At 56.5% G+C, this 21579-nt stretch overlaps 1 protein-coding gene across 1 annotated transcript in view; it reads left to right on the top strand.

The window, feature by feature from the left end:
- The window catches only part of SLC19A1 (solute carrier family 19 member 1), a 41020-nt gene extending 20345 nt beyond the window's left edge, over positions 1 to 20675 (top strand). Inside the window, exons 3-6 of the mRNA XM_074968217.1 lie at positions 12296 to 13040; positions 15491 to 15683; positions 16790 to 16931; positions 19155 to 20675. Coding sequence (XP_074824318.1) covers positions 12296 to 13040; positions 15491 to 15683; positions 16790 to 16931; positions 19155 to 19334 — 1260 coding nt within the window. The 3' untranslated portion in view covers positions 19335 to 20675. The remainder of the gene's footprint in view (positions 1 to 12295; positions 13041 to 15490; positions 15684 to 16789; positions 16932 to 19154) is intronic.
- Positions 20676 to 21579: the final 904 nt, after the last annotated feature.

The following is a 21579-nucleotide window of genomic DNA, read 5'->3' as shown; positions in this document are numbered from 1 at the left end:
AAATCAGGTCCTCCCATTGACCTTTTTTAAAAATGGGCACAACATTAGCTTTCTTCCAGTCTTCTGGTAACTTCCTCTCTGCTTCAAGACTTACTGAAAATGAACATTAATGGTTCAGCAAGCTTCTCAGCTAGCTCTTTGATAACTCTCAGATGCAGGTTATCTGGACCTGCTGATTTAAAAGTGTCTAACTTTAAGCTTCTGTTTAGCATTCTCCAGAGATACTAACAGAATGGAAAGAGTGTTCTCACTGTACTATGAGACTCCGTCATCTGTTTTTTCCCCAAATACAGAACAGAAATATTTATTGAACACCTCTGCCTTTTCTTCATTATTATTGACAATTCTACCATTTCCATCTAGTAATGGACCAATACCATAGTCAGGATTCTTTTCGTTCCTAATATGTGTTAAAAACTTGTAGGCTCATAGACTTTTAAGGCGAGAAGGGACCATTGTGATCATCTAGTCTGACCTCCTACACATCTCAGGCCACACAATCTCACCCACCCACTCCTGTAATAGTCCCATAATCTCTGTCTGAGTTACTGAAGTCCTCAAATCATGACTTAAAGACTTCAAGTTACGGCGAATTCACCATTTGAGAATCCACTCTTGTTCAAACCAGCTAGTGACCAGCTCCTCCTTATTGTCCTTAACTCTGTTAGTCATAGAGTTGTCCTGGAGTCCCTTGGCTTCCCGTATCAATTTTCTACAATTCATAATTTCTGATTTACATTCATTATTATCATCTTCCCCTTTCTTCCATTTGTTTTATATATATAAAAAATATTTTTTACAGCTGCCTTCATTTCCCTTCTAAACCAGGCAGTTTTCCTAACCAGCACAATCTTCTTCCTCAGTTATAGGATTAAGACTCATTGGGCATCATTCATTTGCAGATTGGATACAATTAACTTAGGCTTGAATAGAGACTGGGAGTGGCTAAGTCATTATGCAAGGTAACCTATTTCCCCTTGTTTTCTCCCCCCCCCCCCCCCCCCGACGTTCTTGTTAAACCCTGGATTTGTGCTGGAAATGGCCCACCTTGATTATCATACACATTGTAAGGAGAGTGGTCACTTTAGATAAGCTATTACCAGCAGGAGAGTGGGTTTGTGTGTGTCGGGGGGCGGAGGAGAAACCCTGGATTTGTGCTGGAAATGGCCCAACTTGATTATCATACACATTGTAAGGAGAGTGATCACTTTAGATAAGCTATTACCAGCAGGAGAGTGGGGTGGGGGGAGGTATTTTTTCATGCTTTGTGTGTATAAAAAGATCTTCTACATTTTCCACAGTATGCATCCGATGAAGTGAGCTGTAGCTCACGAAAGCTTATGCTCAAATAAATTGGTTAGTCTCTAAGGTGCCACAAGTACTCCTTTTCTTATTGGGCATCTATTAATGTGTTCTTAAATGATTCCCAATTATCCTTTACATTTTTCTGATTAAACTCCTCCTCCCAGCTGATTTGGGTTCATAATTGTTTTCAGCTTTGTGAAATTGGCCCTATTAAATTCTGGGTGTCACATTTTAGGAAAGATGTGGATAAATTGAAAAGTCCAGAGGAGGAGAGCAACAAAAATGAGAAAAGGTTTAGAAAATCTTATCTTTGAGGAAAGGTTAAAAAAAACGGGGCATCTTTAGTCTTGAGAAAAGAAGTCTGAGAGGGGACCTGAGAGCATAATGCAAATATACGAAGAGGTGTTATCCAGAGGAGGGTGATCAATTGGCCTCCATGTCCCTTGAAGGTAGGCCAAAAAGTATTGGGGATAATCTGCAGTATTGGGGATAATTTAGGTTAGATATTAGGAAAAACTTTCCAATTATAAAGGTAGTTAAGCTCTGGAACAGGCTTCCGGGGTGTGTGTGTGTGGAATGCCCCTCAGAGGTTTTGAAGAACAGGTTGGACAAACATCTGTCAGGGATAGTCTAGGTTCACTTGGTCTTGCCTCAGTGCAGTGAGCCGGACTAGATGACTTGTTGAGGTCCCTTCCAGCCATACAGTTCTATGGTTCTTATTGGCTTCAGCTCCCAAGAGCCAAGCCTGACTCTATGCTACCTGGCTGGTCTTCTGTGGGAACATCTCCTGGCTGGGCCTGAGCCCCCTTCCGAGGGGCAATGGGGTTCGGCGGGTCTGGGCTGTGTCCTCTCCGGAGGGTGAGGGAGGACGGTGAGTGACACCCTTGTGTGCAGATGATCTCCTCGCTCGGTGGCTGCCAGTGCTCTAGCCCAGCACTGAGTGTCCCAGAGAGGAGCGGGGAGAGGCCAGGCCGGGTTGGGATTTTGGAGGAGTGATGTGGTTAGTGCAGAGGGCAGTATGGGTCTCGAGATTGTTGGGTGCTCTGCTCCTCTGACCTCACAGGTGCCTTGTGCAGTGCGACTGTTGTCACCAGTGAGCCCCCCACAGATGGCACCCCTGTGCGCTAGGCTGTGGGGGGGTTGTGAGAGCAAGAGTCAGAGCGGGTCCGTGAGGGTTAGTAGCCTCCTGCCCCGAGTCTCAGAGACCCTTTCCACCACAGAAGTGGCTGGACATTTCATCTCAGTGCTCCCCTCCGGTTGCTAGCTAATGCCCCTGAGCTAGCGTGTGCCGCTCTCTGTCCTGTGGGACCCCTCTCGCGGGCGGGGTCTCCAGAGCCCCATGCAAAGGGGCTGATCTTCCGTGCTAGGCAGGGGGGACACGGCCATCCAGGTGAGGTGATGGGCCTTGAGCTCGGTGACCAGGAATGTGCCCTGCACTGAGCTGCCAGCATGGCAGGGGCTGGCCTGTGGGGGCAGGTGGGCTGCTCTGTCTCTCACTCAGGCCCCTCTGCAGCTTCCTGACTGGGAAAGTGACTTTAAAATAGCATCTCGATGGCCAGGGATCGATCTCTTCTGATTGCTGAGAGGAAGCTGCCCGGCCCACCCCTCCTTGCACCGTCCCTGCAGCGCGGCCTGGCTTAGTTCACTGGTGCAGGGAGAGATCCCTGCTGCACTGAGGAGTGTCACGGGCGAACGGCTAGACAACACCAAGCAAAACAAGTGTCATGTTACCCGCACAGCCCCTGAGCTAGCGCGAAGGAGACCCTGTGCCCACCCCCTGCTGCCACTGACCTACCCCTGCCGGCCCCTCCCAGAGAGTAATGGGGTCATGTGCTTCCATGGGCCTTTCATCGGAGGTTATCCAAACTCCGTGACATAAGTGGGTCAGTGTTGTTCCTGCCCCTCTGTCCCTGCCCCTGCGGCTGTTGCAAAGAGGCCTGGTGGGCTGGGGGCAGGCGAGGGAGGGGAAGGGGAATGGGCAGTGTGGGGGAGGGCAGCAACGGGTGGGCAGGACCTTGAATCAGCGCAGGCTGAGAGTTCACTTTCTGCACTGTGCCCCCAGCTGCCAAGGGGCCAGATGAAGCCCAGCGCCTCCGTGAATCCTGGCTGAATGCTGGGAACGGTCCCCCTCACACAGATAAGGAGAGTCCTTCTCTCACCCTTCGTGGCAATGGAGAACCCAACCCCTGCTGGCTGACGGGGCACATGCAGCCGAGCCGGGCGGCGTTGGCGAGGAGGGGTACCGCAGCGCCGGCTCCTGGAGACGTTCTCTGCCTAGGACAGTGCACTGTGTGCACACTGTGCAGCCTCCACGCTGGAGTCGTTACTCTCCGTCCTCGCAGCCCGAATGCAATTACATGTCACAGCCCTGGAGGGGGAAATGCCAAAGAAACCCACCGCAGGAGCATCGAACCTCAAAAAGGGGAACTGCACAGAAGTAAGGAGGCTTGGGAAATGGAAATTGAAAGCAACATGCCAGGGTGAAATGCCAGCAAATGGCATGGAGACTATTTAAAAACAGCATACTAGAGGCTCACACTAAATCTATACCACAAATGAAAAAAACAAACCAGTATGAGGATCCAAAAAACGCCACCCGGGCTAAATAGCCGAGTAAAAGAGGCACTTAGAGGCCAAAAGGCCTCTGTACAGCCTGTTTCTTCCCTCTCAGGTGCCTGGCTTTGCACTGGGGGGGATTCCAGGGTGAGGAGTTGCACAGAAGACCCTGGAAGAGATACTGCAGCCAGTTGAAAAACAGGGAAAAGGATTTGCCCAAATCCAGCAGTGTTTTGCATTGCGCTGGGCTTTGGAATGTGTCAACGGACTCATTCCTGCACTGGAAACATCATGCTTTTGGAGGAAATGTTTGTGAAATCGGAATTTTGGAAAAGTGGAGATTTTCAATATTGAACCTCCCCCATGTGACTAAACTGGAAAATCCAGATTGTCAACACAACCCCCCCAATTATGGAAATCTAAACAACTCCCTCAGCCCTTACAGTGTCCATTGTGGGGTTGAAGCTGGACAAATTTTTGGAAAAATAATAAAAAAAAACAATTTTGAAAAAGTATCTTCCTATGTCCAAATGCCAGATTTGAACTGTTCTTTGGTTTGCAGCACCAACAGACCCATGTGATCCTCTGGAAGGTATAATTATCATACCATAAACGAACCCTGCCCGGCTTTCCTGGTGGCTTAGGTTTTAACCCAATTAATCGCCTTAACAAGGAGCAGTTTCTGCTTCTCTGGAAAGCCTCGGCTGGAGTGCACCTGGCCAAGCGCACGCGGTCTGGCATGGGGGTTACAGTGTGCCAAGGACTGGTGCAGAACACTGCATGGACTAGGTCATGTCACCCTTGTGCTCCGTGCTCAGGGCCTCCCTTCTGCCTCGCTTCCCAAGAGGTCAAATTTCAGAGCCATCAGCTGTGGCTTCCTGTGTGAGCAGTTTGGGTATGTGCTGTGGGAGGGGGAAAAACAAGGAGCTTATAAAGAAAGAAACATGTTTACAAAGGGCTTTTAAAATGTGCCCGTTTTAGTTAACCTTTCTGTGCCCGGTGCATGTGCAGAGCCTTGCCAGAGAGGGCACCAGCAGAGCTCCATGGAAGCAGGCCTGTCTGATGGATGCACTGGCGCTAGGGCTGGCGAACGCTGCCCTGCCAGTCAGTGCGTTTGCCCTAGCTCTGGGGGATTATACTAACAGTACTGGGGGATAGGTGTAATGCCTGTGACTACATCAGCCGAGATGATCTACTGGTCTCGGCTGCCTGAAAATCAATGGATGCACCTTTAGTTTGGGTAGTGTCTTCCGTATGAGCCACAGCCCGAAGTGCTTTGCAGAATCCGCTCGTGGTAGCGTGAGGGGCAGGGCGAGGGATGGGAGGCAAGGGGCCTGTACTGCTGGCCTCGTGGGCCGAGCGTGGGATTGCTGCTCTCTCTGACTCGCTCCCCGTCCTGGGCAGGGCCACTCAGAGGGCCGGGAGAGGCTCGTCTGGGGACTCTGCACAGTTATCAGGCCACGGCTGCTCAGCAATCCCGGCCGGCTGGGGAGATTCAGAAGTGTGGGGAAGCAGGGCAGGGGCATCCGGTCTTTCTGAGGACAGGGAGTCTCCCCTACCCTGCTGCCTGCACCTTCCTGCTGGTGGCAGTGGGGAGGGGAGATGATCTCTGGGCACTCTCGCTGGTAACGCTGTCCAGCAACTCTCTCCACTCTGGTGACTAGAGGGCTGTGTCCTCTTGTGCCTGCACTGACTTGCTGGGACAGTGGCTGCTGGCGCCCCTGTGAGGTGTCCAAAGTGGTTTTCTGAATGACTGTGGAGCTTTGTGGGGCTGCAGTCACAGAATCATAGAATCGTAGGACTGGAAGGGGCCTTGAGAAGTCATCTAATCCAGTCCCCTGCACTCATGGCAGGGCTAAGTTTTATCAGACCATCCCTGACAGGTGTTTGTCTAACCTCCTCTTAATCTCCAGTGACGGGGATTCCACAGCCTCCCTAGGCAATTTATTCCAGTGCTTAACCACTCTGACAGGAATTTTTTCCTAATGTCCAACCTAAACCTCCCTTGCTGCAATTTAAGCCCATTGCTTCCTGCTCTGTCCTCAGAGGTTAAGAAGAACAGTTCTTCTCCCTCCTCCTCGTAACAACCTTGTATGTACTTGAAAACTGTTATCATGTCCCCTCCCCAGTCTTCTCTTTTCCAGACTAAACAAACCCAATTTTTTCAATCTTCCCTCATAGGTCATGTTTTCTAGACCTTTAATCATTTTTGTTGCTCTTCTCTGGACTTTCTCCAATTTGTCCACATCTTTCCTGAAATGTGGCGCCCAGAATTGGACACAATACTCCAGTTGAGGCCTAATCAGCGCAGAGTACAGCGGAAGAATTATTTCTCGTGTCTTGCTTACAACAATCCTGCTAATACATCCAAGAATGATGGTCACTTTTTTGGCAACATTGTTACACAGTTGACTCATATTTAGGTTGTGATTCACTATGACTCCCAGATCCCTTTCCGCAGTACTCCTTCCTAGGCAGTCATTTCCCATTTTGTATGTGTGCAACTGATTGTTCCTTCCTAAGTGGAGTACTTTGCATTTGTCCTTATTGAATTTCATCCTGTTTTCTTCAGACCATTTCTCCAGTTTGTCCAGATCATTTTGAATTGTAATCCTATCCTCCAAAGCACTTGCAACCCCTCCCAGCTTGGTATCGTCCGCAAACTTTGTAAGTGTACTCTCTATGCCATTATCTAAATCATTGATGAAGATATTGAACAGAAATGGACCCAGAACTGATTCCTGCGGGACCCCACTTGTTATGCCCTTCCAGCATGACTGTGAGTCACTGATAACTACTCTCTGGGAATGGTTTTCCAGCCAGTTATGCACCCACCTTATAGTAGCTCCATCTAGGTTGCATTTCCCTAGTTTGTTTATGAGAAGGTCATGCGAGACAGTATCAAAAGCTTTACTAAAGTCAAGATATACCATGTCTACTGGTATATTTCCCCCCATCCACAAGGCTTTTCCCACTGGTAGCAAGGTTCTTCTCTGGGGAGTATCCCAGCACGCAGCCTCTGTGGGCTCTCACTGGATGGGTAACACCCAACCCTCTTCTGCAGTGAGAGGCAGTGTGGAGCTGGACACGTGCAGCTGGGAATGCAGTGGCTGTGTAAGTACAAATAGCAGCAGCTTGGCTGGAGAGCGCCCGTGGCTGGGATCTTCGCTGTCTCCTGGTAAAGTCACACTCACTTCTGCTGTCCTCTGCCCCACGCCGACTGCTCAGTTACTGGCCTAGGCAGGCAGCTTGGGAATGGCTGGATGAGCACACTAGCCAGAGCCCCTTCTGTTCTTTATTGTGCGAGAGCAGCGCCTGGTGCCTGAGGGAGAACAGGCCGCATTGTGCCAGGAGCTGTACATGCATGCAGGGAGGGGTGGTTTTATAGGGGGGCACTGAGATACAGAGAGATTGAGGGCAGATTTTCCAGAGGTCACTCCCAGTGCACACATCTGTGTTACTGCGGGGTTTGGGCTGTAAGCTGTGAGGGTCCTCTGCTAACATGGACACTGGCAGAGCTGGCGAGGGCCCGTTCCAGGCCCTTTTGCTGAGTCCGTGCTAGTTAGGGGAACCCTTTGCCTTTCTCTCTAAGCTCCGGAGTTGAAGCTTGCCTGCTGCTGCCCTGGGTCCTGGCTCTGCTGTGCTCCTCCTCTTTGCTGGTGATTACCCAGAAGCCAGTGCACCCCTCGTGGCGTTGTGTGGGGAGATCAGGCAGAGAGAGGCCATGAACCAACAAGCCACGTGGCCTTCCCCTGGAATCCGCCACCACCGCTACAAAGATGAGGGGAGACAAAGGGGTGGCTGAAGTGTGTGCGTGCAGAGTGTGTTTGCAGCTACTAGAGATCTTCACATGAGCCAGGAAGCCTCAGCCCTGAGAGCAGAATGTGCACCTGGCCTGTGCTTCTCCTCTTTACGGGGGTGCTTCCGCCTCCCTGGACTGCCTCTGCAGGCTGCCTTGCTCTCCCTCTCCCAGCTGTTACCCCATCTCTCCGGCACTGGGGAAAGCAGGGAGCAGGCCACCCAGCTCTCCCCTGGCCTCTAGGAAAGGAGGAGACTTTACACTGCTTAAAATACGAGTGGCAACTCTTCACGTTCCCCCAGGCAAGCCGCAGAGCTTAGCCCCGTGTCCTGGGCTGTCAGCCCAGCACTGAGCTCCCTGAGGACGGAGGGCTCCCTGCACATGCGCACACACACCAGGGCCAGCAGCAGAAGTGGACTCTGGCACACGCAGGCCCGGCAGTCACTCCTTCAGTGGGGGGGGCCTGGTGGAAACATTCTGCCTCAAGATTGCTCTCTTCTCCCATGGCTGTGAGTCCTTCCCCCTCTGTCGCACCAGTCCTGGCCTCCCACCTTGACAGTGCTGTGTGTTGGCTGTCTGCTGTGCCTGTACACACCGGGCTGTGGCATGGCGGGCCTTGCCCTGAGGCAGTCTCTGACCTTGCAGAGGAGTTGGGAAGCAGTGGGTGGGCGGCTGCCAGGCATTCCCATGCTGTGGAGCTCTCTGCACCGCCGGCAGGAACACGGGCTTTGCATGGGAGAGGACTTTGGCTCCGTGCTAGCGTGCCGGGGGGGGCAGGCCAGGCTGGGAGCCCCGCCCTGATGATTTTCATGCGAAGGAATGCTGAGCTCCGGGCAAAGGCATCTGCTCAGCGCTGGGCCCAGCACAAAGTAGGCTGTTGAATTCACTGAGATAAGGGACCCAGGATTTTATTAAGAGGCTTGGCCTCAGTAATGAGGCTGCGGCGAGCGGCCTGCTGCTGTGTGTAGGGCCCAAGCTGTAACTGTGATTCTAAGACCCCAAAGCTCTTGGTAACTTACTCTTGGCGAGGCGGTGCAGGAAATAACTCCATGGAGACACGGCCGTCCGAGCGCTAGGTGGCTGGCACAAACCGCACAGTGCAAGAGCGCTTTCACTTTATTTAGTCTCAATCACTTCCACACATCCACAACCGGTTCGTAAAACACCCCAAAATCAATAATTACCGAAGTCTGGAGCTGGCTTCGAGTGGTACAAGGAGAGCAGGCCAATTGGCCAGTCTTCCTGCCTGCAGTTGGGGACCCTACGGTGTGCCCACGAAGTGCTCCCACTGCGTCCACCGGCCCCATACTTTCTCTCCTTGTTTGTTTGGCTTAGTGTAACTATAACATGTCAGTAAAAAAATCTGTTAAACAGTTTCAAAGTTTAAACAAGAGGTTTCCTCAAACCATGAGTTAGATGTGTTTTTGAAGAGTCTGCATGTCTTAAGGCCCTGAGGAACGCATCCCACAGGGCAGATACAGATAATCTTCCTGTTTTTCTAAATCACATGCATCAGCAATTTCACCAGAGCTCTTACCACGAAGGACAGCGGGTCACCCCCCTGCTTGGCTGCTTGCTCAGCTATGCTAAGGCTGTTGCAGAGGTCTGCTAAGCTCTGTTGATTTAGCTGGTTTTGGCAATAAGGATGCTAACCGATATTCCAGTTATTGGTAGTGGTCCCGGCGTTTTGATAGTCTGCCAAGATCTCCCTGTATGAAAGGACACGGTTTTGAGTGTGTTACCCGTTTTCCCACTGGCTCCAGCAGAACCTCTGAGAGTCAGTGTTTGCCCCTGGCTTTCACAGACAGGCCGTGCTGGAATTAACCGGCTGCTCCCCCGCCCATTGCGCGGTGCTGGCTGGTCGGCTCCATTTGAAAGGGATCCCACCGCACTCAGTGCGTAACCTGCTCAGTAGAGGCGTGTTACTGGGTGCAAGGTCATCCAGAAGTGCAGCCTAAGCCCTTCCTCAGCGCCCCACTCGTGCCCTGCATCATGTACTTCTATCAACTGAAAGAGGCTCGTGAACGTGCCTGCCTGGGGCGGGGGGGGCTTCAGATTCAGGCTGACCACAGGCCCTTCCGCCCACTTCCACCTGAACTGGGGAATGTTTGGTGGGGAGCAGGGCCTGAATCATCCCCCCTTTGGATGTGCCCTGGTGTAGGGAGTGGAGATGCTTCTGTGGCAAAGTGCAGTGTGAGCTGGCTATGGGACAACGGGTTCCTGTGACACTCTGTACCTTGGGGGAGCGCCCTGTGACCCCCATATTTCTCATTTATATATAATGGTGATCTTGCATGTGAAGCACGCCATGTAAGACATCAGGGGAAAGGTTATGAGCTGCTGAAAGTCACTGTTCTATCTAAATATGTACCTCGTTAGAGCATATGAAGTTATGAGATTGTGTAGTATGGTTGTCAGTAAAATGTGCAGTAAGTTGCGGAATTGGCCAGATATTATCTCCCTAGAGACAACAGCAAGGAAAGTAACCAATGTCCGGGCAGGTGACAAATAACCATCAACCACCATTGTTCAGCATGGGAGCTACAGTTCAATGACTCACCAGCATAAGGCCACACCAGGGGAATTGTTCAACCTTGCCTGGGGACTCAACAATGCCCCCAGACATGCCTGGACGTGTATTCTCCAAGCACATGGACTAAGGGTATAAAACAGAACATAGGGGACCCATGCTTGGCCTTTTCTTCTCCCCGCACTTATGCTGCAAGCAACAAGGACACCGAGAAGACTGAAGACTCCAACAGAAGATACTGGCCCAGGTTTCAAGCGTGAAATCAATGTACTTTGAACTGCAATATCCAGTGGGGTGAGAAAAGCTGCTTAATTTAGATGTTGCCCAGTCTAATAGGGTTGAGAGTTTAGACTGCGTGCTTATATTTTCTTTAGGTAAGCACTCTGACTTTTTGCCTATCACTTATACTTACTTAACATCTATCTTTTATCGTTAATAAACTTGTTTTACTGTTTATCTTTACCAGTGAGTTTACCTGCAGTGGCTGGTAAATCTGCTCAGGTTTGCAAAGGCTGGTGTGTATCCACTCTCCATTGATGAAGTAGTGAACCAATTAATAAACTTGCAGTGCACATCGGTATATTCCTGAGGTACAAGGCTGGGAGATGGGGCGATTTGGCTGGTGCCTTTCTCTGGGTGATTCATGAGTGGCTGTGGGAGCATTCATGCAATCTATACTCCTGGGGGAATTCCGCACCACTGTGCATGCCCAGAAGTTATGTCCCCTGCAGACTTTCTAATGGGGAGCAGAGGGAAACCACAAGAGCAGTCATGCGACCCTCCCCAGCAGTATGTTTCGGGTGCCCAGAGCAGCCTGCAGAGAGGTAAATCACCGTGGGGCAGGAGGCGGGACAGGGGAAGACCCGGCTGGTGGCTCCTAGCCTGAGCCGGGCTCAGCTGTTTGGCCTGGCTGGGGTTGGGGAGGATGGGACTTCCTTTTCTCCTGCACAGCATCCAGGGCCAGGTCAGACCCACCCCCAGATTTCTCCCTGGCTGCAGGAGCAGGAAGCTCTGCAAACTCCGCCCCCTACCCCCGCTTCCTACAGCTATCGCTCCTCAGCTGCAGGGGGAGGGATCCCTGTACCGGGAGCTGCTCCACCATCCACCCAACGCTCGTGCATCCAGACTCACTCATACCCAGACCCTCCTGCTGAGCCCCCTCCCCCCCGATGAGCCCCACTCCCCCTGCACCTGGATCTCCACTCGCCCAGCATCTGGACCCCCCCCCCCCCTTAGACCCCCAACACCCAGACCCCCTGCTAAGCTCTGTCCCCCCCCAGACCCACCCCCCCGCTGAGCTCCAACCACCTTCACCTGGGCCCTCCTGCAGAGTCCCATTACCATTGCACGCAGAACCCGCCAAGAAGCCCCTGTGCATCTCGATTCCCCCTGCACCCAGATCCTCGCCTGGCAGAGTTCTTGGCTGCTATGCTGGAAGCCCTGGCTGGGTGATGAGGAATTTGGGGTGTTTCTGACTCCCACAGTTTGCTGAAGTGCCCAGCCCTCAGGGCTCCAGAGCAGACCGGCTTCCAAAGCTCAGCTCGTGCAGTCCTGTTGCTAGAGCAGTGGTGCCCAAACTTTTCCTCTCGCGTCCCCCCGACCTGTAATAGAGAGTGTCTGTGCCCCCACCCCGGGCCCGGAGCGGAGTCCTGGTGGCCGGGAGATGAAAGCAGGGGCCCGTGGCTGGGGCTGAGGGCCAGGAGCAAAGCTGGGACTACTGCTCTGGCTGGGGTTTGGGGCCAGGGCTGGGGTTGGGGCAAAGCTGGGGCTCCCTCCCTGCCCCTTTGGGGGGGCTGGCCTGGGCCCTGCCATGTCCCCCTGGATGTTCTTCCGTGACCCCACAGAGTTTGGGGACCACTGAGCTAGAGCACTGCAGCGCAGAGTTGTGATGTGTGGGGGGGGCTAAAACGAGGTGCCAGGATTCGTATTCAGGCGCCTGTGGTCAGCCTGGTCCCAGCCCCCCAGTCAGAAGGTGGAGCCGCCACCAGCCTGCCCCACGTCCTAGCGTACCTGGCTCTGCAGCCTTCGTGTGGCGACGTGGATGTGAGCGTTGGGGCCCAGAGCGTGCCCGTTTCCTGCTCTCACTGGTTTGCGTTGCCTTGCAGGTGACCAACGAGATCACGCCCGTCCTGTCCTACTCCTACATGGCCGTCCTGGTGCCCATCTTCCTGCTGACGGATTACCTGCGCTACAAGCCGGTGCTGGTGCTGCAGAGCCTGAGCCACATCTCCATCTGGCTGCTGCTGCTCTTCGGCACCGGTATCCTGGCCATGCAGTTCATGGAGTTCTTCTACGGCATCACCATGGCGGCCCGCGTGGCCTACTCCTCCTACATCTTCTCCCTGGTCACCCCCTCGCAGTACCAGCGCATGGCCAGCTACTCCCGCGCCGCCGTGCTGATGGGGGTCTTCACCAGCTCGGTGCTGGGGCAGCTCTGCGTCACCGTGGGCGGGGTGCCCTTCATGACGCTCAACTATGTCTCGCTGGGGTTCATGCTCTTTGGGCTCGTCCTGACGCTCTTCCTAGAGCAGCCCAAGCAAAGCCTCTTCTTCAACCGGCGTGACGGCCCCTCGCCCTCGGAGCTGGACAGTATGCAACCCGTCGGGGGCAAGCCAGTGCCCCCCGCGCCCTCCCGCTGGCGCAGCTCAGCCCTCTTCCGTATGCTGAGGGAGCTCGGCACCATCGCCAAGCTGCCCCAGCTGCGGCTCTGGTCCCTCTGGTGGATCTTCAACTCTGCCGGCTACTATCTCATGCTCTATTACGTGCAGCTCCTGTGGAATGAGATTTACCCTACCACGGACAACAGGAAGGTCTACAACGGCGGGGTGGACGCTGCCTCAACGCTGCTCGGTACACGGCCCTGTCTGCCTCCGGGGGTCCCCCTCGCTCCCCTGCAGTGCGTGGTGTCCAAAGGCGTCTCCAGGGCCTATTGTAGTGCTACCTGGCAGGGGGACAGAGGGAGGGGCTCTGGAGGCCAAGGGGATTACGAGGCACGTTCTGAGCCAGGCACTCACTCCCCAGGAACGCGCCGCATGTGACCTCGCTGGGCTTTTCTGAAACAAAAGCTGCTCGGCCCAGGGGATTAGCTCCCAGCTGGATGCGAGTCGCTGCTCACAGCCTGCCTCCCTCGCACTGCGTGTCCCAGCCCGGCATGTTTCTGTGCCAGGCAGGCCCCTGCTCGAATGGGAGCGGGCAGGGTCTAGGAGTCCCTGCCAGGCAAAGGTCTTCTCTGCAGCACAAAGCGTCCCATGACTTAGCGGATGAGATGCCAACCCCTGTGTGTATGCTCCGATTTGGGTTTAAGAGCCATTTAAACTGGTCTCTAATTGACGTGAACTAGACCCCAAATTGGTTTAACCCCAAATCAGCATCCACACAAGGGGTTTGCTCCCATTTAACTAAACCAGTTTGTTGTCTCTCCGGTTGTCACATGGGTGCAGCTTGCCCATGTAGCCACGGGCTGAGTGCAGGAGCCCGGCAGACGATCTGCCCCCAGACTGGAGAGCTTCGCCTCCGTTTTCATGAGCACTGAGCTCACGATCTAATCTGGCAGCATGGAGGCTGTCTGAGCTGTTGCACTCAGCCGAAGCATGCATGGCATAGCAGCCTGCAGAGGGCACGCCCCGAGTCCGTCCCACAGCTCCAGCTGTAGCCAGAGCTCTGGGGCTGTACTGCGTTGGTTCTGGAGGGTGCCGTGGTAAAGCTGGGCCTGTCCATGCAGCAGCAGGTTGGGAAAGCACTTAGCCAGGGGGCATCCCTAGCCACTGAACCTCCTCCCAGGGACTCTCTGACTTAAAACTCCTGGGTATGCAACAGCTCACACCTGTTAACCTCCTGGCACATGGGCCATGCTCCTCATGGGACCCATCTGGACTCCGCAGGGGGCTGAGGTGGCTGTGTGCTGCTCCCGAGGGGCATCCCGGGTTGTGAGACGCCTCACCACCGCCTGCCCTGAGCAGGAAGCCGTCTTGTCTGTGCGTGTGTAGCTCTGCTCCCTGAAACCAGCAGCCTCTGGACCCACCAGCACTGACTTCCCGGTCTCCACAGACTCGCCCCCCCGGTGCAGGCTAGTGACAGACACACAGCAAGCCCTGAGTCTTGGCGCAGCCCCTGTCGCTGCCATGCTCAGAAGTGACCAGGTAAGCTGTTCCCGGAGAGACAGCGTGCACCCAGCTTGACTGGCACAGCTCAGGGTCAGGCCTTCAGAACAACTCAGCACGGAGAGCGAGTCAGTGACAACAAACAAAAGTTTATTTATGAAGGTTAAAATTTAAGAGCACCAGTAATAAGAACACCAGGTGACATGTAAAACAAAGGGGATAAGGCTTCTTAGAGTCTAAACTGAACTTTGCCAGGCTAAAGTCCTTGTCTACAGCACCTTCTCCCCCCAAACAACCGCCCCACAGCACAAGCCCACATGGCCCGCTAGTGTCCTCGGTGAACGATGAGCCAGGGGTCTGAGCCCCTGCTGAAGTGCAGCCCCTCGTAAGGCTCTTCTACCCCCATTGCTTGTCCTCGGGTGAGCTCCCCCTTGCTTTCCCGTCAGCCTGCTTTTCCTGTTCACTTCACATGCCAGTGGGGCTTGCATCGTCGCTGTCCATCAGGGAGAGGGGACTAGCCAGGCCTGTGTCGGGCACAAGCCCGGGCTGTCCACACGGCCTTGGGACAAACTTTAAAACATGATTTCAGCACATCTGCACACTTCCTTTGCTAGTGTCAGTACATGCATTTCACAATGGCATTAGCCAACAGTGTGTCAGCACTTGAGCCCTCACAGGACGCTCTGTGGATCACTCCTAGGAGCGCAGTGTGTTGGGTGCAGTGAGTTTGTCGGTCCGGGAGGCATTGCTGGCAGAGAAGTGAGTCCTTTGCCGTTTTGCATTGAGGGCTGGCTGAAGGGAAGTGACAGAGAGCGGCGATGGCTGCATGGCAGGCCGCAAGCACTTAGCACGGCCCCCCAGACTCCACGCAGCACCTCGCTCACAGCCGTACTGGTGCCTGCCAAGTGAGTGTGTCCCACGGGAAAGCCAGAGCCAGGGCTGTGCTGGGAGGGCAGTGCCATGGCAGAGTGACTGTGAATGCTCTGGGCCTGCTGCTCATTCTCTGGGGCAGACGGGCAGGTGAGCGCTGTGCTTACAGAGGCCCAGCTGCATGCATCTGTTCCTTGCATGCTGCCATCTCCGTGTGGCCCCGGGTTACTTCCTGTCACCGCGGGACCAAGTGCAGCCAGGCAGGCTCCTGCCCTGGGCACGGGCCTACCCTGCGGGCAGGCTGCAGTCACTGACGCCTTGTCTCCCCAGGTGCCATCACCGCCTTCTCTGCGGGCTACGTGAAGATCCGCTGGGCCCTGTGGTCGGAGCTGGTGATTGGCGGCGTGACGGCCATCCAGGCGGGGCTGCTCTTGCTGATGAGCACCACCAGCAACATCTGGCTCTGCTACGGGGCCTACATCCTGTTCAGGGGCTCCTACCAGTTCCTGGTGCCTATAGCCATGTGAGTTAGGGGGGTCTCGCTCTGCTGGGTCCCCCAGTAGTAACACGGACACAGGTGTATAGTCCTGGCTGCAGCTGGACGCCGGGTCTGCCACCCCCCCGGCAGGCGCGCTGGTATCAGAGTGCAAAGAACGTGGGCTGCGGCGAGGGGCTGGTGGCTGGCCCTGAGCTGCGCCTGGGGACTGGGCTCCCCTTCCAGCAGAGGGACAGGGCCAGTGCAGCCGGGGCTTTCCGGTGGGGCCCCTCAGCCCACATCCAGAGAGGCCTGCTGACCCTCGCTCTCCAGGTTGCCGCAGTGCCTAGTGGGGCTGGGTGGCACAGGGGGTTCGTGTGAGTTGTAGGTGGGACCGTTTCCAATCATGTACCTCCCAAGCCCCTGGCCCTTGACTGGTCCAAGCCTGGGCTGGTGCAGGTCACGGCCGTGCTGGCAGTGCCATGGAGGCAGCTCGCATGGCACCGGCCTTCTCCAGCCCCTAACAGGCGTGGGCACAACAGCACCACTCCCTGCAGCCCAAAGCACACTGGAACCGGAGCCTGCAGGAGTCCCAGGCCCGCAGCACCCCCCAAGCACAGCCTCTAGGGCTTAGATGGGCTCGAGCTGCCCTGGTGCGGAGGGGGCAGGTCTGCCTCCCTGAAGGCTGAAGCAGCGGAGAGAAGCCCACTGGGCCACGGGCCCTGCACAGTTAGAAGCAGTGCCAGGCTCTGCCAGCCTAGGGCAGGAGGTGGGCATGCCAGGAACTCCACGTGGCGTATTTCCTGTGGGATTTTGGGAGGTGCTGAGTGAGCACAACCTCTCAGACCCTGGGCGCCTTGAGTGCTCCCGTAACTAGGCGCTTGGTAACGCCCACCCTGTGCCTCTCATAGAGATCCCAGCTGGGTCGCACAGGCCCTAGCCAGGAACTCCCACCCCTGCCCTATAAACAGACGGACGTGTCACATGCACATGGGGACGGATCCCCTCGGCCGGGCCAGGCAGGGCGCTCGTGGCACTGGCTGAGGAGCTGGCCGTATGTTTGCCGCCAGACACAGACGCCCCGTCGGTATTTGTACGGTCGTGGCTTTGCCTTGCCCAGCTGAGTGACTGCTTTCTTCTCGCTTCGATGGCAGTTTCCAGATTGCCACCTCCCTCTCCAAAGAGCTCTGTGCCCTGGTGTTTGGCGTGAACACCTTCTTTGCCACCGTCCTGAAGACCATCATAACCATGATCATATCAGACAAGCGGGGCCTGGGCCTTTCGGTGCATCCGCAGGTAAGGGGGCTGCTCAGCTTCCCCTGGGGAGCCGCTCAGGAGGCCGAGCGGGTCGGGTTGGCCCAGGCTGAGAAGCCTATGGACGGGCTGGTTGGTAGCTGGGCAGGATAAGGGAACCCCCTGACCACTGTTCCCACAAAGCTGTGCGCATGCGCACGCACACAGACCCTGAACCCCGTGCACATGGCGCGCACAACAATTTGCACAGAAGACATTTTTTGCGCACACGGCCTGTGAAAAATTAGAGGGAACTTTGCCCCCAACAGCCATGAAAGTAGCCCCATGGCGGGCAGGGCAGGGGTGTGACTGGCGATCGGTATTGCTCGCCTGGTTTGCCATCTGGCTCTGCCCTGGCTGGTTACTGCGCCTGTCCTATACCCGTGTCATGTTTAAACCCCTTTTGCACTTGAGCGGGCCCCTGCCGGATGGCGCTGCAGGCCAAGTTAGCTCATGACAATGTGTGGGCCCCCAGCCTGGCTTCCTCCCTGCCCCTTCCCCATTGTTAGGGAAGCACCTGCTACAACCTCAGCTGCAAACAACTCCCCCCCGTGCGCATTCCCGGCTGACGTACCTGTGCGGCATTGAGTCAGCCGAAGAGGGTTAACTTCACCATGTGCCCCATTTTTAAAGAGCCCTAGAGCCCCAGCAAAGCCTTGGAAAGTGCCCTCAGCCCACTGTGCGCGGGGACCAGTGCCCTGGCTGGCTTGGACAGGGAGTGGTTCATGCTTTGCCCGGGGAGCCAGGTCTGTGCTTCTCTGCTGCTCACTTTCCCAAATGGGAGCTGAGCCCGAGGGCTGCCGAGTTCCCCAAGCCCTGGGAAATGAACACGTGCTTAGGAGCAACTCACTGGGGAAAAATGCTGATGGAAAAATATGGCACCCTTCCAAGGAGGTTGGTGGCTGGACAGGGGCAGAGTTAAGGTTGTTTGGGCCAATTTAATAGTGTTCCTGTCATAGAGCCACCACTCATCTGGAGCACCCTCTTGTGACAGGCCATGGCATGACTAGTTTGCCTGCCTCAGTTTCCTTCTCAGGTAACCCAAGGACTCTACACTAGGCTTTCTTGCCTTGGTAGTACCCCTCCTTAGGGCTGGTTTATTACAAATTTTCCAAAACATAACTCTCCAAACGGTGTAGTTATCAGTCCAGTGTACGTAGTCTTTAAACTCCCATGACCTGACCCCCCCACTTATCACACGCCAGCATCTTCTGCCTCACCTGGGCTCCTCTTGTGTCATGCCAGGACACCCCCCAAGCCGTCAGCTGGAGTGCAACCCTGCTGTTCCCAGCGGGACCCAAAGCCTTTCCGGTCAAAGAGGGCGGTTTCGCTCCAGCCTCTCATCCTTGCCAGTAAAGCATCCCTCACTCCCCTCAGCCCACTCTCTCGTCTCCTGGGTCCAGCCCTCCATTGTGGGGACAGGGCCAGCCTTAGAGAAAATGGCACCCTAGGCGAAAATGTATTTTGGTGCCCCAGCCCGCGCTGCTTCCCCACATCCCCCCATTGCCCCTGGCCCCCACTGCCTGCCCCCTATTGCCCCAAGCCCCAGGCTTGCCCTGCTCCTTGCCTCTGGACCAGGGTGCCCTGGGTGGGGATGTCAGGGGGAAGCTCGTCCACTGCTTCCGGGCCTCTGCCCGCAGCTTCGAGCCAGCAGGCACCTTCCTCTACTGCTCTCCTGGCCTTCCCCGGGAAATGCCTGCATCTCCCTTCTGGGACCACCCACAGCCCCCTGGCAGCTCTCACCGGCCCCACGCCTGCCCACCAGGGTCTCTGACACACAGCCCCCGCCAACCTTTTCGGTCACTCTGGCTGCCCTGCCCCTTGGCTGGCTGACAGGGTGCCCCTGTACTTTGCTGCCCCCCAGGCTGGGCCCAGTGGCTGGGGGTGGCCCAGCTCCCGTTCTCAGCGCTGGTGAGCGAGAGCCGCAGCCCACGGGGAACAGCCCAATTACGACTGTTCCCTTAGGTTGTGCGCTCGCCATGATTTTGTGCCGCTTCTCCAGGCCCTGGTGCAGCCGGCCCCCCCCCCGTCACACAGCAGTTATCGGGGAGCTACGCGGCTACCTGCCGCTGGGTACAGAAAGTGCAGGGAGGGGCATGGGGTCAGCCCTGTCCCCCCCCCCCAGCTACCGTTAACCTCTTGGTGCCAGCCAGCCAGGCAGGGCAGTGCTGGGAGACTGGCGGGGGGCAGGCTGTGGGTTTAACCTGGGCGCTCTCTCCCGCTCAGTTCTACGTGTACTTCGCCTACTTCACGCTGCTGGCGGTGGTGTACCTGGGGGCAGCGGTTTTCCTGGCCGTGAGGCACCGCCAGGGCAAGGAGCCGGCCTTCGCCAAGGAGCTCTGCAGCCCCGCTGAGGAGGCGCCAGGGAAGGAGAGGAGCTCGGAGCCGGGCAGCGTGCACATCTGAGCGCAGCTGGGAGAGGAGACGCGAGGGAGCGGCCTGCGTGCAGACCCCAGCCCCATCACCGTCCCAGGGAACGGCTGGCCCGTCCCAGCCAGCAGCCAGCCCTGCCGCGGTCCTCTCACCTTCCTCGCAGTGTCAATGTGCAGCTGAGAAAGCCAGGAGCGCAGGCCTGCAGTCCTGTCCTCGCTTGTAGGGGCCGCCCATCCCTGGGCTGTGCTCACACTTGGCCCCCAGGCTGCCACTCCTGCCCGCGCCGGCAGAAGCTGCACCGTGCAGACCCCAGTGTTAAGAACGGCCTTTGAGGACAGAACGGCGCCAACCCGGAGATCCCGTCCCAGCGCCAGGCCTGCTGCTTTGAGTGACACAGCTCCGTTACTGATGTGGTTCCTGGGCCGGGTTTTCCAGACACTTGTGCGCGCGCACACTCTCATTCGGGGTGACCTGTGCCAAGCTAACCAGAAAATCGGGGGGGCGGGGGAGGGGCTACACCCAAGATGTTGCTAAGACAAGCCATTGAGGGCCTCTGGTGTCAGCCCTCATGGGTCCTGTGTTCCAGCTTTGCCCCACAAGGGCTAGAAGTGTGCTCTTTGTAGTGAAAGCTGAGGGTCCCGTGTAATCACCTGACTCCAGGCTCTGGGGCTTGGAGCACTGCACCCGATTGCCTCTCCCCCCATGCACTGCTTCGGCAACTGTCTGAATGGCACCTGTGCAGCCACTGCAGCTGCTCTTGCCCCAGCCAGCTGCTTCCACCCTGGCTCCCCCGGGCCCCTCTGGCGTTGAATCTGCTGCCGCACTGGGGGGGGGGCTGTAAGCGCAGGGGAGCAGCTGGCAGCTCAGCACAGGGCTAGGGGGCCCATTGCTGCCCTTAGACGCTGTGCTCCTCTGGGGCCTGCATGGTGGTGTCTGGGGGAGGTGCCTGGTCAGTAGCAGACACCCCGCTGTGACAATCTGCTGAGCGCCCAGCCTTGTGTGCGATGTCGTTACCCTTCCCCTGCCCCCAGCCCCAGCCTGGGGGCGTTTTAATACTGCTAAGCTGCGTGCCAGCTCCCAGCCATGCCAGCAAACACTGCAGGGCTCTGCCAAGCCAAACCGTGCCTTAAACTGAACCCCCCAACGCCCACAGTCCCCAGCAACATCTCCCGCCGGCGGCCAGCCCCTGGCTGCACACGCTCACGCAGTAGTAAGGTTTTTGCGGCTTTAAAGAGCCCATACACTGAGCCACTAACCCGCCCTCCCGTTAGCGCACACCCCCTTGGCTGGTCACAGGGCTAAGTGCTACCACGGGCCAGGAATAAAGCTGGACGGTTACACGCAAGCAAAAGTAAAATGACCCGTGTGGCCTAACACCCGATGGACCAACTGAGCCTCTCATTCAGCGCCGTGTTTCTCGCCAAGAGGCTGGCCCAGCACAGCTGGCCAGGCTCCCAGGCAGGCCCTGCACCGAGGGCAAAATGCTCGGGCCCGACGTGGCACCCAAAGGTCCGTGACCCTGTGACAAGAGGGGGCCCGGTTGCTGGTGATGTCCCAGCCCCTGCTGCCTTGTATGTAACTAACACAGCCAGGCCCTAATACTCCCTTGACGCTGGAGACAGGGAGGGGTCTGCCTCCCGCCCGCCCGGGCCCTTTCGCCCTGTTGGGTCAGACTTTGATGCGTACTAACGAATAGCCAAGGCCTCAGCCCGGGTTACTACGGACGTTACGCTGACATCGCTCACCAGCGTGCCACGGGCCTTCAGAAGAGAGAGGCCGGATGCCCAGTAAACCAGGCTGTCACCGCGGTGGGTAGATGCCATGCTGTCTGCGCCCCTGCGTGTTCACCTGGAGTCCCTTCGCGGTAACTGCCCCTGCCCTGGCTCTGCCCGCTGCCGGGCTGGGCAGATAAGCCCATGCCCAGCCTGTGTGCGTGACGTGCCCATGGCAGGCCTGACAAACACAGCAAATCCCTAGGCCTCTTTCTCGTGCCCGCCCACGCTGTGTCACTGGGCCCTGGCACTACTGAGCCCCAGGGCTTGTGTGGCCAGCAGCCCCCCCGCCCACGGCTGGCACAGCACCCTAGCAGGGGGCGTTGAGGGCCTCAGCTCTTCGCTCAGGGCTGCATGACGGCTGAGCCGGTCCTGTGTAAAGTCCGGCCTGGCACGAGGGCTGTTGTGCTGGCTGCACTGCCTGGGTGCAGGGCGAGGCTCTGTCTGCCACCCTCCCCTGCACCTGGGATGGGATGCTGGCTGGAAAGGCCCTGCCTGCCTATCGC

This window comes from Natator depressus, chromosome 11 (assembly GCF_965152275.1).
Source record: "Natator depressus isolate rNatDep1 chromosome 11, rNatDep2.hap1, whole genome shotgun sequence".
NCBI lineage: Eukaryota > Metazoa > Chordata > Testudines > Cheloniidae > Natator > Natator depressus.
This window is presented reverse-complemented; position numbering and strand designations above follow the sequence as displayed.